The 18,569-nt window shown below is 44.9% G+C and overlaps 1 protein-coding gene across 1 annotated transcript; it reads left to right on the forward strand.

Moving 5' to 3' along the window:
- The first annotated feature begins 8,165 nt into the window (after positions 1-8,165).
- Positions 8,166-9,104, forward strand: LOC141050146 (olfactory receptor 11L1-like). The gene has a single exon (XM_073546980.1). It carries the CDS (start codon positions 8,166-8,168, stop codon positions 9,102-9,104), a length of 939 nt encoding a protein of 312 aa, XP_073403081.1.
- The last annotated feature ends 9,465 nt before the right edge of the window (positions 9,105-18,569 follow it).

The following is an 18,569-nucleotide window of genomic DNA, read 5'->3' on the forward strand; positions in this document are numbered from 1 at the left end:
AATGTTCCCGGTGTCAATGATGCACTGCGAGTGCTGGTTGGAGGAGCACTTTCTTTCAAATCCACATCCCTCCAGTCACGCACAAACCCTGTACCAGACCTTGCCACGCCAACATTTTCACTTGCCCCACGAGATGCATCCTCCTCCCCTAAGTACTCATCCCCATCATCATCCTCCTCCTCCTCTTCTTCCTCCACCTCGTCCAGGAGAGGTCCCTGAGCAGACAATGGCTGAATGTCATCAAGGATTCCCTCCTCCTCTTCCTCCTCATCAACATTGGCTGCAGACGCCTGCTCCTTAAGGTGCGTCAAAGTTTGCATGAGCAGACGCATAAGTGGGATGCTCATGCTTAGGATGGCGTCGTCTGCGCTTACCAGCCGTGTGCATTCCTCAAAACACTGAAGGACTTTACAGAGGTCTTTCAGCTTCGACCACTGCACACCTGTCAACTCCATGTCTGCTCTCAAAGTGCCTGGCCGAGTATCCTCCCACAAATGCATTATGGCCTGCCTCTGCTCGCACAGCCACTCCACCATGTGCAGGGTGGAGTTCCACCTTGTTGCAATGTCGATAATGAGGCGGTGGTTGGGAAGGTGGAGCAATCGCTGCAGCTTCTGCATACGAACGGAGTGTACAGGCGACCGGCGGATGTGCGCGCACAGTCTTCGCACCTTCTGGAGCAGGGCTGTTAACTCCGGATAATTTTTGAGGAAGCACTGCACCACCAGGTTCAAGGTGTGAGCCAAGCAAGGTATGTGGCTGAGTTTTGAAAGGGCTATGGCTGCCACAAAATTACGGCCGTTATCACTAACTACCTTGCCTGCCTCAAGATGTACACTGCCCAGCCATGACTCAGTTTGTCGCTTCAAGTACTCGGCCAGCACCTCGGCGGTGTCTGTCGCCCAAACACATCATCTGCAACACAGCCTGCTGACGCTTTCCACTAGCTGCTCGATAGGGGGACACATCGTGTGCAACAGTGGCAGCTGCAGATGGAGTGCTCGTACGACTGCGCTCTGTGGACGAGCTTTCGCTTCTGGAGGAGGAGGAGGAGAAGGGTGGAACGCCTACAGCCAACTGTTTCCTATACCGTGGGCTAGGCAGCACTGTCCCACCACCGCTGTCCCCTGTGGACCCTGCATCCACCACATTAACCCAGTGCGCAGTGATGGACACTTAACGTCCCTGGCCATGCCGACTGGACCATGCATCAGTAGTGAGGTGCACCTTTCCGCTCACTGACTGCTTGAGTGCATGGACAATGCGGTCTTTCACATGATGGTGGAGGGCTGGGATGGCTTTGCGAGAGAAGAAGTGGCGACTGGGTAGGTCATAGCGTGGTACTGCATAGGCCATGAGTTCGCGGAAAGCTGTGCTTTCCACCAACCGAAAGGGCATCATCTCAAACGAGATTAGTTTGGCAATGTGGGCGTTCAAACCCAGTGTACGTGGATGAGAGACTGAGTACTTTCTTGACCTACTCATAGTGTCTGGGAGGGTGAGCTGAACTTGAGAGCTGCATATGGTGGAAGTAGCGGTGGACAGGGCGGACTGAGAGAGGGTTGATGATGGTGATGGAGTTGGTGTTCTTTCTGATGGCCTAGAATCAGTCTTTCATTGATATAACAGTGGGATTCCCTGACTGCTGTGGCCTTGCAACGACACCTCAACATTTGCTGCTGTGCTAACCGGTGGGCTTACAGTGGGGGAAACAATGTAGCGTTGCTGACTACCTTTGTTGTGATCAGTTGCACATGTGGCACTTGAGGTTTGGTGTTGTGTCCACGCTTGCAAGTGCATGCTGGTTAAATGTCTAAGCATGCAACTGGTATTCAAATTTTTCAGATTTTTCCCTCGGCTAAAGGTCTTTGCGCACTTCTTACAGATAACCTTGGCCTGATCATGAGGATTTTGTTCAAAAAAGTGCCACACTGCACTCTTCCTACTTTGGCAGACATTTTGCGGCCTAGCACGCTGTGATCTTTTGACCCTCTGGACAAGCTGTCCAGCAACTCTTTTGATGTTTGGAACCTGTCTTTGGAGTGCTCCGGGCCTGCCAGATAACAGCTGTTGCGATGTCGATGTCTGCTGTGGATGCTCCTCATCTGAGCTATTGGAAGCAGCACCCTCTTCCCCCAATGGATGCCAATCTGGGTCAACAACTGGGTCATCCATCACCTCCTCTTCTATGTCATGTGCACCTTTCTCTGTGTCACCGTGTATGGTGGTATAGTGTGCGGGAAGGGGCACCTGAGTCTCATCAGGGTCAGAATCTGGCTCTGTACACTGCGAGGACAATGTAGTGCTCTGAGTGAATGTACCAGCAGAATCATCCATCAGCGGCTGTGCATCAGTGCACTCCATGTCAGATTCATCTTGGCCTTGGTAATTCACCATTTCACTTGATAATCCAGGCATGGTATGTGAAAACAGCTCCATGGAGTAATCAGTAGTATGGCCTGGGTCATCCTTCAATCTTGGTTGGGGTGAAGGACACAAGGAAAGGTGTGGTTCATGAACATGAGCCTCCAATGACGACTCAGTGCTTTTACTTTTTACAACTGAAGAAGAGGAGGCGATAGAGCTGGAGGCTGAGTCAGCAATGTAAGACAAAACTTTTTCCTGATGCTCTGGCTTTAAAAGCGGTTTGCCAACTCCTAGAAAACTAAGCGTTCGAGGCCTTATGTAGCCAGACGATGACGCAGGCTCAACACCTCCTGCATTCGGTCCTATTTTGCTCTTGCCACTACCATCAGATCCACCACCAACACCATCATTACCAGCTGCCAACCCCCGCCCAATTCCACGGCCTCTTCCACCAGCCTTCCTCATTTTTGGTAGAAATGTAGACAAAATCCAACAAACTATATAGTATGTAAAACAAGGTACAAGGTGTCTATAGGACAGGGGAGATTTTGAATTTCTGCACACACTTTTGGACACTGGACACTTTTGGATTGTGTGAGGCCCAATGAATATCTGAGCGCTATGTGACAGGCTCGATGGCACAGTTGTGACCTAAGTGACTAGAGGATAAGTGAGATTTTGAATCTCTGCACACACTTTTGGACACTGGACACTTTTGGATTGTGTGAGGCCCAATGAATATCTGAGCGCTATGTGACAGGCTCGATGGCACAGCTGTGACCTAAGTGACTAGAGGATAAGTGAGATTTTGAATCTCTGCACACACTTTTGGACACTGGACACTTTTGGATTGTGTGAGGCCCAATGAATATCTGAGCACTATGAGACAGGCTCGATGGCACAGCTGTGACCTAAGTGACTAGAGGATAAGTGAGATTTTGAATCTCTGCACACACTTTTGGACACTGGACACTTTTGGATTGTGTGAGGCCCAATGAATATCTGAGCGCTATGTGACAGGCTCGATGGCACAGCTGTGACCTAAGTGACTAGAGGATAAGGGAGATTTTGAATCTCTGCACACACTTTTGGACACTGGACACTTTTGGATTGTGTGAGGCCCAATGAATATCTGAGCGCTATGTGACAGGCTCGATGGCACAGCTGTGACCAAAGTGACTAGAGGATAAGGGAGATTGGATTGCTTTTAAAAAAGCAGTTTGCGGAGCAGTGGGTAAACAGCAATGCCAGCCTGTCAGGAAGCCTTAAAAGGCAGCCCAACAACCAACACTACTGATACACCACAATATAGCCTCCCCTTGCACTGCACACACAGTGACTGGTGTGTTGTGCAGGCCAAATTGCTATCAGCAGCAGAAGCAGTTTTTTTTTCTTCTCAGCAGGACAAAAAAAAAAAATTGGGCTTGCTTTTAAAAAAGCAGTTTGAGGCCCAATGAATATCTGAGCGCTATGTGACAGGCTCGATGGCGCAGCTGTGACCAAAGTGACTAGAGGATAAGGGAGATTGGATTGCTTTTAAAAAAGCAGTTTGCGGAGCAGTGGGTAAACAGCAATGCCAGCCTGTCAGGAAGCCTTAGAAGGCAGCCCAACAACCAACACCACTGATACACCACTATATAGCCTCCCCTTGCACTGCACACACAGTGACTGGTGTGTTGTGCAGGCCAAATCGCTAGCAGCAGAAGCAGTTTTTCTGTCTTCTTCCCTGCCTAACGCTCTCCCTACAGAATCAGCAGCAACCTCTCCCTATGCTAAGATCGGCAGAAGTAAGATGGCGGTCGGCGTGCACGCCCTTTTATACCCCCTGTGACGCCCACCAAAGCAAGCCAATCACTTGCATGCCCTTCTGAAAGATGGTGGTAACCCGTGCCTATGTCATCACGTTGCCCACAGTGTCCGTGGATCCTGATTGGCTGAAAAAGAGCGCAAAACAAACTTTTGAAACGCGACTTTGGCGCGTAAGTCGCCGACCTCGTGGCCGACCTCATCCTAGGGTCGGGTTTCGTTTCATGAAACCCGACTTTGCCAAAAGTAGGCGACTTTTGAATTTTTTCGACCCATTTCGCTCAACTCTACATTTGACCTCTGTCATTGCCAACCAAGGATTTATTTATATTTATAATACTGTGCTGAAGATATAGAAGAACTCTTTATGCATCAAATAGCCAAGTTCTCCCAAAATATGACATACTGGTCATGGGAGATTTCAACTATCCAGACATTTGTTGGGATGCTCTACCAGGCAGCACTAACAGGTCAAGGAAATTCTTATCCTCTCTTGCTGACTTTGTCTTCCAAAAGGTAGGGGAGAAAACAAGGGGATCTGCTACCTTGTACTTAATCCTTATAAACAGGGAGGAAATGGTTGAGGAGGTAAGAGTAGCTGGGACCCTAGGAGGTAGCAACCATACTATTTTAGAATTTTGGATAACTAGAGGAGGAAGACCTGTGTAGACTCAGACTTCAAGGTTAGATTTCAGAAAGGCAGATTTTAAGCGACTCAGAAAGAGAATCCGAAGGATCCAATGGCTGGATTTTGTTATGGACAAAAATGTCCAGGAAGGATGGGAAATCTTGAAAAATTAGATTCTCGTAGCACAATCATTAACAATTGGGGATATGTTAAAAGTAAAATAAATTTCAAAGATGCTATAGGATTTTTACAGGATAAAAATGATGAAATGATAAGAAAGGATATTGAGAAGGCCGAACTTTTAAATTCCTGCTTTGCACCTGTTTTCTCTCAGAAAGAAAATGTAACAACCACTGATCTTCACTATCATATTAAAGGAATAGAATAATCCAGGATATCTATAAGCAGAAAGATAGTGAGGAAATACTTAGCTATCATATATGAATTTGAGTCTCCAGGTCCAGATGAATTACACCCCAGAGTACTGAAGGAGATAGCAGAAGAAATTTTTGAACCACTTTCCATATTCTTTGAAAATTCCTGGAGAACAAGAGAAGTCCCAGAATATTGGAGAAGAGGAAATGATTTCCTATCTTCAAAAAGGGGAAGAAGCTGGACCCAGGGAACTATAGACCTTTGAGTCTGACTTCTATACCAGGAAAAATCTTTGAGCAAATTATTAAACAACATGTGTGGAAGTGCCTGCATAAGAATGAAGTGACTAACCAGAGTCAGCATGGGTTTGTAACTAATAAGTCATAACAGACTAACTTAATTTCCTTCTATGACAAAATCCCTGACTGGGTGGATCAGGGAAATGCTGTAGATATAGTATATCTTTATTTTAGCAAGGCATTTGATAAAATATCTCAGCCCACCCTTATTGAAAAAATGACTAAGTATGGAATGGACAAGGCAACTGTTAAGTGGATTCATAACTGGCTCAGTGATCGGACACAAAGAGTTGTCATAAATGGCTGCACATCCAGTTGGAATAATGTCTCAAGTGGGGTACCACAGGGCTCTGTTCTGGGCCCTATATTGTTCAACATCTTTATCAATGATTTAGATGAAGGAATTGATGGTAAACTGATAAAATTTGCTGATGACATAAAGTTAGGAGAGATAGCTAATACTAGAGAAGAGAGAGAGAGGATTCAAAAAGATATAAATAAACTGGAGCAGTGGGCAGCAACTAACAGAATGGTTTTTAACAGGGAAATATGCATAGTACTAAATCTTGGCAATAAAAATGAAAAAACAAACAAACACAGAATGGGAGGACTAGGGCTAAGCAACAGCGCATGTGAAAAAGACTTGGGTATACTAATAGATCACAGACTGAATATGAGTCAACAGTGTGATGCAGCAGTAAAAAAGGCAATTACAATTCAGGGATGTATTAACAGAAGCATACAGTCTAGATCAGGTGAAATCATTATTGCCCTCTACTCCACTTTGGTCAGACCTCATCTGGAATACGGTGTCCAGTTTTGGGCACCACATTTAAAAAAGACATCAACAATCTAGAGCAAGTTCAGAGAAGAGCGACCAGAATGGTGACCGGTCTGCAAAATATGTCCTATGAGGAAAGGTTGCAGGATTTGGGAATGTTTAGTTTGCTAAAAAGAAGACAGAGAGGAGACTTAATAGCTGTCTACAAATTTCTCAAGGGCTGTCACATTGTAGAAGGATCAACTTTATTCTCATTTGCACAAGGAAAGACTAGAAGCAATGGGATGAAACTGAATGGGAGGAGACACAGATTAGATATTAGAAAAAACTTTTTTGACAGTTAGAGTGATCAATGAGTGGAACAGGCTGCCACGAGAAGTGGTGAGTTCTCCTTCAAAAGAAGTCTTCAAATAGATGCTGGACAGACATATGACTGGGATGATTTAGCAAATCCTGCTTTGAGCAGGGGGTTGGGCCAGATGGCCCAGGAGGTCCCTTCCAACACTACGATTCTATGATTCTATGATAATGAGCAAATACTTATTTTCCATCATAAGTTGCTAAATAAATCTTGAAAATCAGACAAGGTGATTTTCTGGATTTGTTTTCTCATTGTGACTCTCATAGTTGTGGTCTACCTATGGTGTCAATTACAGGCCGCTCTCATCTTTATACGTGGGAGAACTTGCACAATTGGTGGTGGACTAAATACTTTTTTCCCCACTGCAGAGCTCCCTAAAACTACACCTCTGGTGTTTATTTTAGATTAAAAGGTGCGTTACCAGTTGGAGACATGTAAATGGCACAGTTTGGCAACATAAAAATTATAAAAAGTAATGAAAAAGATCTTGGAGAATTGAGGGAAAAAACTGCAATTTTGCCATTTGAAGAAGGATCTAAATAACGAATAAAACCAAGCATGCATTAACTACATGAGCATTTGTACCACAAATAATTTCAAATTATTTTCATAGAAATATATTGCAGTGGGACACGATCACCAGATGTGACTGTCATTTTAAATTTTTCAATTTTCAAGTTAGAAGCAAAGTTTATTATTTTGCCATAATCTGCTGTTTAGGATGGGTTTTTTATAAAGTAGGAAATTTTCCATAGAAAGATTTATGAATTATTTATTACGGTGTCAATTAACCTTATTTACTAATGATAACTAATAAGTTATAACGCTTTAGAATTACAATATAAAAGAGGAAAGGATTTTATCTAAGTAAATTCTTATGAAATATCTGGAAACATTTCCTAATTCTATTTAGTTTTATAAATCATTATAAGCAATGTTAAACAATAAACTGTGCCTGTTCCCACCAGAGGCCATTAGTCCGGTCTCCCCGGCTTTGTCTCGGTATTCTTATAAGATTTCCTCTATAAAAGGGAAGAACAATAATAATCTGATGTCTGGTGGATTCTCAGACAAGAAGAAAGGTTTTTGCTGCTCTACACAAAGAAGAATAAAGATCTTCATCCCTTCATCGCTCTCTCTACTACGGAGCATGTAGCCATATACATTTCCAGTGTAATACGAGGAGATTGACGAACAGCATTTAATTTTCAAAAACTTTAATGAATCTCTACTTGAAAAAGCATATTTTCTTCAGAATCACAATGATAAAGAATTTCACACATTTTACATCATAACATGATACGACATTCATTGTGATGAGTGATTGCTTTATGATTTTGAATGACTGTTGTAGGAAAGTATTATATTTACATACATTCACATTTTGTTACTTGTTACATTTCATTGAATGATAATTTGTTTATAATAAAAGTAAAATATTTGCGTCCAGATGAAACTTTTCGGATACAAATTGCTTTATCTTTATAAACATTTGATGAATTTCTCTTTTAGTTTTTAGCTTTATTAGAACCAATCATCTTCCACAATATGCAGTTCAGCAATTCCAACACAGTGTCTGACATTCTGCTCTTAGGATTCCAGAATTTACAAATTTTTAGGATTCCTTTCTTTCTTCTCCTGCTGGTCATCTATTGTGTGACTGTATGTGGAAACCTCCTGATCATTCTGGTGGTGTCCTCCAGCCGATCGCTCCACTCTCCCATGTACTTCTTCCTCACACAACTCTCCTTCACCGATATTCTTCTCTCCACCACCATCGTGCCCAACATGCTCCTCATTGTACTGTATGAGGGAAGTTCTGTGTCCTTTATTGGGTGTTTGATGCAATTTTATTTCTTTTTAGCCTCAGAAACATTGGAATGTCTTCTCCTGACGGTGATGTCCTATGACCGGTATCAGGCCATCTGTCACCCTCTACATTACACCTCAATGATGACTCTCCCATTTTGTGTAAAAGCCGTTCTCTTGTGTTGGGTGATGATGTTTGCTGCTATATTGCCTTTTTCCATAACCATGAGTTATTTGTGGTTCTGTGGACCAAACGTCATTGACCATTTCTTCTGTGATTTAGATCCAATACTAGAACTTTCCTGCTCAGACACTTTTTTTGTGAAAACCGAAGACATGATATTTTTTATACCATTTGGACTTTGCCCCTTTACTGTCATTATAATTTCTTATGTCTATATCATCATCACCATACTGAAGATCCCCTCTGTGACCGGACGGAAGAAGACCTTCTCCACCTGCAGCTCTCACCTGGTTGTGGTGTCCTTATGTTACGGGTCACTTATTTTCATCTATTTATTTCCAAATACGGAAAATATAAAGAAAACCTTCTCCATCTTCTACACGGTTATAACCCCGCTCCTCAATCCTATGATTTACAGTCTGAGTAATAAAGTTATTAAGCAGGAATTTAAAAAGCTCAAGAATAAAATGTTGCCTGCTCTGTTAATGAGATGATATATTGATTTTTCTACCTTATCTAGCAGTAACTTGGTAAGATGCTACTGTTAAGGATATGAAATCGATATTTAGTTATGCAGATATGAAGATATACAAATGAGAATAAAGTTGATCCTTCTACAATGTGACAGCCCTTTAGATATTTGTAGACAGCTATTAAGTCTCCTCTCAGTCTTCTCTTTTGCAAACTAAACATTCCCAATTCCTGCAACCTTTCCTCATAAGACAGGGTTTGCAGACCGGTCACCATTCTGGTCGCTCTTTTCTGAACTTGCTCCAGTTTGTTGATGTCTTTTTTAAAATGTGGTGCCCAAAACTGGACACAATATTCCAGATGAGGTCTGACCAAAGAGGAGTAGAGGGAAATAATGACCTCACGTGATCTAGACTGTATGCTTCTGTTAATACATCCTAGAATTGCATTTGCCTTTTTTGCTGCTGCATCACACTGTTGACTCATATTCAGTCTGTGATCTATTAGTATACCCAAGTCTTTTTCACATGTGCTGTCACTTAGCCCTATTCCTCCCATTCTCCCATATATATATATATATATATATATATATATATATATGTATAGACATCAATAGTTCTGATACAATATGGACGCTTTTAGCATATATTGAAAAAGAATGATGATGTGGCATTTAAACTATATCTGCCAACACATTACAACACAGCAACTTTGGTGTATGTTGATATGAGTCAAGAACATAGGAGAAATGTTCCTCCATCTGGGGGTTAGTGCTCCTATATTGTTCTAATATCAATATCAGCACCCCAAAGAATCAACACTCTTGAACAATAGGCCAATGAGTTAATACATTGGAAAAGTACCTTGCTTTGTCAATAAATATTTTATTTCCAGAAATAAACAAGAATCATTTGAGACACAACCCACTGTGTGCTGTGATTTCTCCATGCACATATACCACCTCACATACAATTTGGCCACAGACAATTAAGAAGGGTCTCACCATAGTGGGACAACCTCAACATTTGGCATCCATACATTGGGCTAGGATGAGAGTTCGGAGATGGCCAGCTGCGAGGAAAACCTCCAATCTTAGACCGGACAACTTGAGTGTGGGGAGTGCACCTCCTACAAGGTAAGGAAATCATTCATCTAACCTATAACCCTCCAGTGTTTCTGTACTGAGATAAAGGTCAGTCGTCTGTCAGACTCGGACTTAAGGGGGTTTTACACATTGCAATATCGCTAGCAATATCGCTAAAACGTCACTGGTTTTGTGACATTATAGCGATATTACTAGCGATATCACTATGTGTGACACTTACCTGCGACCGGCTCCCCTGCTGATCGCGCGAGATCAGGCAGCTCCATTTCTCGTCGTCTGCTTCCTGCTGGGCTTCCTGCTGTGTGAGATGACCGACGCGTGGAGGCAGGCGGGAGGACCTCAGGATCGCTGTGTGTGAAAGGTGAGTATCGTGTGCTGCGTCGCTGCTGCATCGCTGCTGCATCGCTGTGAGATCTTCCTGTGTGGAAGCTCACTAGCGATCATTTAGCGATGCACCAGCAATCCTGACCAGGTCATATCGCTGGTCGGATCGCTGGTGCATCGCTAAATGTAAAAGGGCCTATAGTGACCGATATGATAAGTCCTAGCACCAAAAACCACCCTGGTCATAATTTCCTTAATTGTCTGCCTTTGTCTCTTTCCTCTCTGCTTTACTGTTTTGTCTGTTTGCATATGTGATTGTTAACACAGCCAGCCTGAAAAAAGAAAAAAAAAAAGATAAGGAGACATACTGAGCAAATTCACTTTCAATCTGGTTCCTGTCCTGCTCTTGGCTTGACCTATGGTCGCAGAAGTCTGAACTGTGATTCTCTCCTAGTGGGCAAGTGGGAGTAAGGGCTTGATTTCTCTAAGTGATTTTCCAACTTCTAAGTGCTGGTGACTTTTTGCGGGTCCCCACCGGAAATCACCTGGCTAAGGTGATGGTGTTCTAGCTGCAGCATAAGTTCTTAGGTTTTATTCTATATGGTTGGAAGGGTAATTGCAGGTACTGTATTGATGTGACTGAGTGATTGCTGTCTCCCTGTCTACAGGGTGGGTCATTTAATGGATACACCTAAATAAAATGGGAATGGTTGGTGATATCAACTTCCTGTTTGTGGCACATTAGTCTATGGGAGGGTGGAAAACTTTTCAAGATGGGTGGTGACCATGGTGGCCATTTTGAAGACAGCCATTTTGGATCCAACTTTATTTTTTTAAATGGGAAGAGGGTCATGTGACACATCAAACTTATTGAGAATTTCACACGAAAAACAATAGTGTGCTTGGTTTTAATGTAACTTTGTTCTTTCATGAGTTATTTACAAGGTTATCTTTATTTACAGCCATTGACATGTCGCAGAGGTTAACATAATTAAATTACTGGAGATTCTGTGGATTATTTTCCTGCGCTGCTATATATGACTAAGGAGCAAACAGTTCATAAAAGAGATGAGGCTTTATTCACAACCTCAACGTGTTTCGAAGTACAAGTCGCCCCTCTCATGCATGGCAAAGTGCGACAAATCAACAGGCAACCCTGGCACAACAACCTCACCAAAAAACTTAAACAAGCATCCAGGGTCGTGGACAGGGCCGGACTGGGACTAAAATTCAGCCCTGGCATTTGAAGTTACACAGGCCCACTAGTCACATGGTGACTATATAATATCTTTGTACACTTGTAGTTTACAAGAAGTGAGAGGAGATTAACACGACTATATAACATGTAGTCACAGCTGTGCCCAGTATTTCAGCTCAGTCCTATTTATTGCTTTTAGGTACAGTACTCCTCCCAAAGCTCTGTCCCTTTTGTATGCACGGTGACAGAATTCCTGGCAGAACTGCTCTCTATTGGGCAACCAGACCCCCTGGTCATAGCCGCCCCTATCATACCTCCCAACTTTTGAAGACGGGAAAGATGGAGAAGGACTGAGGCGCGCGCAGCGTGCCGCTGCAAATTTTGGCCACGCCCTGGCCACATCCATTTCACAACTAGTCACACCCATGTCCACACCTAATCGCACCCATTTAGCACTGCTGATCACACTGACTGGTACTGAGGGCACAGTGGCTGGCATTATGGGCACACTGACTGGCACTAAGGAAGAGAGAAAACAGAGAGAGAGAGAAAAAAGAAAACAGACAAAGAAAGAACAGTGAGACAAAGAAAGAACAGTGAGACAAAGAAAGAACAGTGAGAGACAGAGAAAGAACAGAGAGAGAAAGAAAGAGGGGAAAGAAAGAAAGAACAGAGAGAGACAGAGAAAGAACAGAGAGAGAAAGAAAGAGGGGAAAGAAAGAACAGAGAGAGACAGAGAAAGAACAGAGAGAGAGAAAGAGGGGAAAGAAAGAAAGAACAGAGAGAGACAGAGAAAGAACAGAGAGAGAAAGAAGTAAAGAAAAGAAAGAACAGAGAGAAAGGAAAGAAAAAGAAAGAAAGAAAGAAAGAAAGAGGGGAAGAAAGAACAGAGAGAGAAAAAAGAAAGATTAGAGAGAGAAAGAAAGAACAGAGAGAGAAAGAAAGAACAGAGAGAGAAAGAAAATGAGGGAAAGACAGAACAGAGAATGAAAGAACAGAGAAAGAGAGAAAGAAATAAAGAAAGATTCTATAAAGATACTATAGCAGCCCGGCTCCCATTGTAGTGCCCACCTGAGCCTCCCGGTGCAGGACCTATCATGATCCGCTCAAATGGCCGGCATCCCCGATTCCAAGGCGATCCTGCTGTCTGCGCTGTCGGAGGAGAACACGGTGATGGATCTGAAGCATTCCTGATTCCGTCACAATCTCCTCAAGAAATTATCTCATTTCCGGTCAGCTTCCAGCACATCACTTCAGGTGGAACGTCATGTGTGTGTTTTAAAATGCTCCTCGGGGCTCCGCCGTGTACTCCTGTGTCCGTGGGAAAAGCCCGCTTTGTATGCTTTGTACACACTTGGCTCCGCTCATCCCGTACACATATGGCTCCACTCCATACACACACTGCTCCACTCTGTCCACCTCGTACACGTGTGGCTCCGCTCCGTACATCCCGTACACACATGGCTCCACTCCGTCCACCTCGTACATGCGCGGCTCCTCTCCGTCCACCTCGTACACGCGCGGCTCCACCTCGTACACACACACGGCTCCGCTCCGTACACCTCGTACACACGGCTCCTCTCCGTACACCTCGTACACGCGTGGCTCCGCTCCGTACACCTCGTACACACGGCTCCGCTCCGTAAACACGGCTCCTCTCCGTACACCTCATACACACGGCTCCTCTCCGTACACCTCGTACACACACGGCTCCTCTCCGTACACCTCGTACACACACGGCTCCGCTCTGTACATCTCGTACACGCGGCTCCGTTCCGTACACCTCGTACACGCGGCCCCGCTCCGTACACCTCGTACACGCGGCCCCGCTCCGTACATCTCGTACACGCGGCCCCGCTCCGTACACCTCGTACACGCGGCCCCCGCGCCGTACACCTCGTACACGCGGCCCCCGCTCCTTACACCTCGTACACGCGGCTCCGCTCCGTACACCTCGTACACACGGCTCCTCTCCGTACACCTCGTACACACGGCTCCTCTTCGTACACGTGGCCCCGCTCCGTACATCTCGTACACGCGGCCCCGCTCCGTACACCTCGTACACGCGGCCCCCGCGCTGTACACCTCGTACACGCGGCCCCCGCTCCTTACACCTCGTACACGCGGCTCCGCTCCGTACACCTCGTACACACGGCTCCTCTCCGTACACCTCGTACACACGGCTCCTCTTCGTACACGTGGCCCCGCTCCGTACATCTCGTACACGCGGCCCCGCTCCGTACACCTCGTACACGCGGCCCCCGCGCTGTACACCTCGTACACGCGGCCCCCGCTCCTTACACCTCGTACACACACGGCTCCGCTCCGTACACCTCGTACACACACGGCTCCGCTCCGTACACCTCGTACACACACAGCTCTGTTACATCCACCCTGTAAATCCTGACAATCCACACATACTTACCTCAACCAGCACCATGACAACAGCACAGCAGAGTCTTGCAGACGGTAGAGGCAAGGCTGAGCGCACAGGACCTGTGATGAGGTCACAGGAGGGGCGGAGTCAGGGGTGACATGATCGGGGGTCTGGACAAAGGCTCCTGATCATGTGACACCCCTGACTCCTCCCCTCCTGTGACCTCATCACAGGTCCTGCGAACAGAGCGAGCAGGCAAGCGAGTGCGACGCTGTGAGTGGCTGGGGGGGGGAGTCTCATGCTAAGGCGAGGATGGGGTGCGTGGGGGGGGCGTGGCGGCTTATCTCCCTGCAGTACGGGAGGAACTTGGAAACTATCACCGCCGTGCTGCAGAGGGCCGGCGGCAGGAGCAACAGTGGCCGCAGCAGCTGGCAAGCGGCCAGATGATCGGGCGCTGCCACCCGCGGCCCACATGACAGCGGCCCAGCGGGAAAATGCCCGGTTGCTTATATTGCCAATCCGGGCCTGGTCGTGGAGCGGCGTTGGAAGAAAACACGTCTGCCAGATGACTTCACTGCTTTCAAACAAGCTACACTTGACTTCAAATCAGCCCTCACCTCTGCTAAACAGACCTATTTCCGAAACATTGTATCTTCATTATCCCACAACCCAAAACAAATGTTCAGCACATTTAACTCTCTCCTCCACCCACCACTGCCACCGCCAACTCCCCTCATCTCTGCTGAGGACTTCGCCACCTACTTCAAAAACAATATCGACCAAAAAAGGCAAACCTTTACTGTTCCACCACCAAACCACTACACATACCAGACCTCTGCAATTGCCTGATAAACTCCCTCTCCAATAATAATAATGATAAATTTTATTTCTATAGCGCCGACATATTCCGCAGCCCTTTACATTTCAGAGGGGACTTGTACAAAACGATAGACATTACAGCATAACAATAATCATATAGACCATAACAGATACCAAGAGGAATGAGGGCCCTGCTCGCAAGGTTACAGTCTATGAGGAGAGAGGGAGACACGAAAGGTGGGTGGTAACAATTGCCCTGATTGTTTGGATCAGCCATAATGTTAAGTGTGTAACAGTACAGACACAGATGGCTAGTGGATGCATAAAGCATGTGGGAACATGATGCGGGAAATCTGGTTATGGTAAAACTTTTGAATGTGCCACTCAGGGACAGATTAGGTTAATGTGTTGAGGGGGTAGGCCAGTCTGAATAAATGCGTTTTCAGGGCAAGCTTAAAATTGTAGGGATTGGGGACTAATCATAGTGATCTGGGAAGTGCATTCCAAAGAACTGGCACAGCACGTGTAAAGTCTTGGAGACGGGAGTGTGAGGTTCTGATTATTGAGGATGCTAACCTCAGGTCATCAGCAGAACGGAGGGCACGGGTAGGGTGGTAGACTCAAACGAGGGAGGAGATGTGGGGTGGTGCTGAGCCATGGATTGCTTTGTGGGTGAGGGTAATAAGTTTGTACTGGATTCTGGAGTGGATGGGTAGCCAGTGTAAGGACTGGCACAAGGTAGAGGCATCAGTGTAACGATTGGCAAGGAATATGATCCTAGCTGCAGCATTAAAGACAGATTGGAGATGGGAGATTTTGGTAAGAGGGAGACCGATTAGAAGAGAGTTACAATAGTCCAGAATAAATAAGAGAAACAGTAAGAGTTTTTGCGGAGTCAAAGGTAAGAAAAGGTCGAATTCTAGAAATGTTTTTAAGATGCAGATAACAAGAGCGAGCCAGTGATTGGATGTGGGGGCAAAGGAAAGCTTGGAGTCAAGTATGACCCCAAGACAACAGGCATGTTGCTGGGGGGTAATGGTGGAACCACACACAGAAATGGCAGTGTCGGGTATAGGTACATTAGTAGAGGGAGGAAACACAAGGAGTTCAGTCTTTGACAGGTTCAGTTTCAGATATAGTGAGGACATGATGTTAGTGATGTCTCCAACGTCACTGAAGGAGAGCTTACTCATCTTCTTTCCAAATCACACCTCACCACCTATGCACTTGACCCCATCTCTTCCCACGTGCTCCCCAACCTCACTAACATGATCATTCCAGCCCTAACCCATCTCTTCAACCTATCCCTATCTTCTGGTATCTTCCCCTCTGCCTTTAAACATGCCACTATCACACCCATCCTCAAAAAAACAAACCTTGACCCAACTGCTATGCCCAGCTATCGCCCCATATCACTGCTCCAGTTTGCTTCCAAACTCCTTGAACAGCATGTCCATGCTCAACTTTCCTCCCACCTCTCATCTATCTCCTTCCTTGACATGCTCCAATCTGGCTTCTGCCCCCACCACTCCACTGAAACTGCGCTGACCAAAATTACTAATGACTTACTCACAGCCAAAGCTAACAGACAGTTCTCCATCCTCCTCCTTCTCGACCTGTCCTCTGCCTTTGACACAGTCGACCACTGCCTGCTGCTACAGATTCTTTCTTCCCGTGGCATCAAAGACCTTGACCTGTCCTGGATTGCCTCATACCTTTCTGACCACACAATCAGTGTTTCCAACTACAACACTACCTCCTCATCCCGTCCTCTCTGTTTTGGAGTCCCCCAAGGCTCTGTCCTGGGGTCCCTACTTTTTTCCATCTATACTCTTGGCCTAGGACAACTCATAAAGTCCCATGGCATCCAGTACCACCTGTATGCAGGCGACACTCAGATCTACCTCTCTTGCCCAGATGTCACCTTTCTGCTGCCCAGAATCCCGGAGTGTCTATCAGCCATATCTTCCTTTTTCCCCTCTCGCTTCCTAAAACTCAATGTAGACAAAACTGAACTCATTATCTTTCCTCCATCTCGCGTGTCTTCCTTACCCAATCTATCTATTATGGTAAATGGCATCATGCTCTCTCCCGCTCTTGAAATCCGCTGCCTCGGAGTAACTCTCGACTCTGCCCTGTCCTTCAAACCACACGTCCAAATTCTTGCCACCTCCTGTCGCCTTCAACTCAAAAATATTTCCAGAATCTGTCCCGTCCTCAGCCCTCAATCTACTAAAACTCTTGTACATGCCATCATTATCTCCTGCCTTGACTACTGCAACTCTCTCCTCTGTGGCCTCCCTGCTAACTCTCTTGCACAACTCCAGTCTGTCCTCAACTCTGATGCCCGACTAATCCATATCTCTGCTCGCTACTCCCCTGTCTCTCCCCTCTGCAAATCCCTCCATTGGCTCCCAATTCACCAACCAATCCAGTTCAAACTACTAACACTGACCTAAAAAGACATCCACAACCTTTCCCCTCCCTATATCTCTGAACTAATCTCCCAATATCTTTCCTAGCGTAACCTTCAATCCTCCCAAGACCTCCTACTCTCCTCCACACTTATTTGTTCCTCACACAACCGCCTCCAATATTTCTCCTGAATATCCCCTGTCCTCTGGAACTCCATGCCTCAAAACGTCCGATTATCCACCACCCTCGGATCCTTCAAACGGATCCTGAAAACCCATCTTTTCAGGAAAGCTTACAGCCTGCAATAACCATTCTGCCGCCTCACCACTGCCTGAGCCGCCGCCGCATCACCACCAGAGTTGCTGCACCCCCGACCTTCTGTCTCTTCCCCACTATCCCATAGAATGTAAGTCCGCAAGGACAGGGTCCTCTCCCCTCTGTACCAGTCTGTCATTGTAAATTTGTTTACTGTTAACGATATCTATAATTTTTTATGTAACCCCCTTCTCATGTACAGCACCATGGAATTAATGGCGCTGTATAAATAATAATAATAATAATAATAATAATAATAATATAATAATAATAATAATATAATAATAATAAGTACAAGACTTCTTCCTCACGAGAGATGGGATGATATAAAAATATAATACCGATACTTGCTAGTTAAATACATTCAACATTTGAAACTGGCGCCAAAAGTCATATGTCAGAGAAAAAAAAGTCAAAGTTCATACAATGACCTCTGAATTATCACATGATTTTTAAAGATTGTACTCATTTATCTAGAAAAACATTATTAATCAATAAGTATATCATGTAATCTCTTTTAAATTGCAGATAAAAGAGGAAAAAAAAAAGAAAAAAGATACAGAAAAGGAAAAAAAGAAGACATGAACCAGTGTGCAGAAATGCAGAGAAGAGACCTGAATATGAAACCAGCCTGGAGAGGGACTCAATCCTCCGGACCACATCCCAGTTGGCAGGAAAAAGTCATCCAAGGAACAGGAAAAGACAAAAACAGGACAGGACACAAAAACAAAAATGCCATTGAAACTTTTATTAAAAAAATAATAAATAAGAAAAATTTTATATAAAAAATACATTACCGTATGAATAAAAATGACATCTGATCAATATCTGTGTGTTTATTTAATATGAGATAAAAAATAAATAAACAATAAAAAAATAAAAAATGACTTCCTTAAATATATAAACGCACAATATATTTAGGACACATAATATCA

The sequence above is a fragment of the Dendrobates tinctorius genome, unplaced genomic scaffold (assembly GCF_039654945.1).
Source record: "Dendrobates tinctorius isolate UK_male_01 unplaced genomic scaffold, ASM3965494v1 ptg000151l, whole genome shotgun sequence".
NCBI classification, from domain to species: domain Eukaryota; kingdom Metazoa; phylum Chordata; class Amphibia; order Anura; family Dendrobatidae; genus Dendrobates; species Dendrobates tinctorius.

What these genes read in the sequence shown, in the direction of transcription:
- LOC141050146 (XM_073546980.1), top strand. Translation starts at nt 8,166, where the DNA reads ATGCAGTTCAGCAATTCCAACACAGTGTCTGACATTCTGCTCTTAGGA.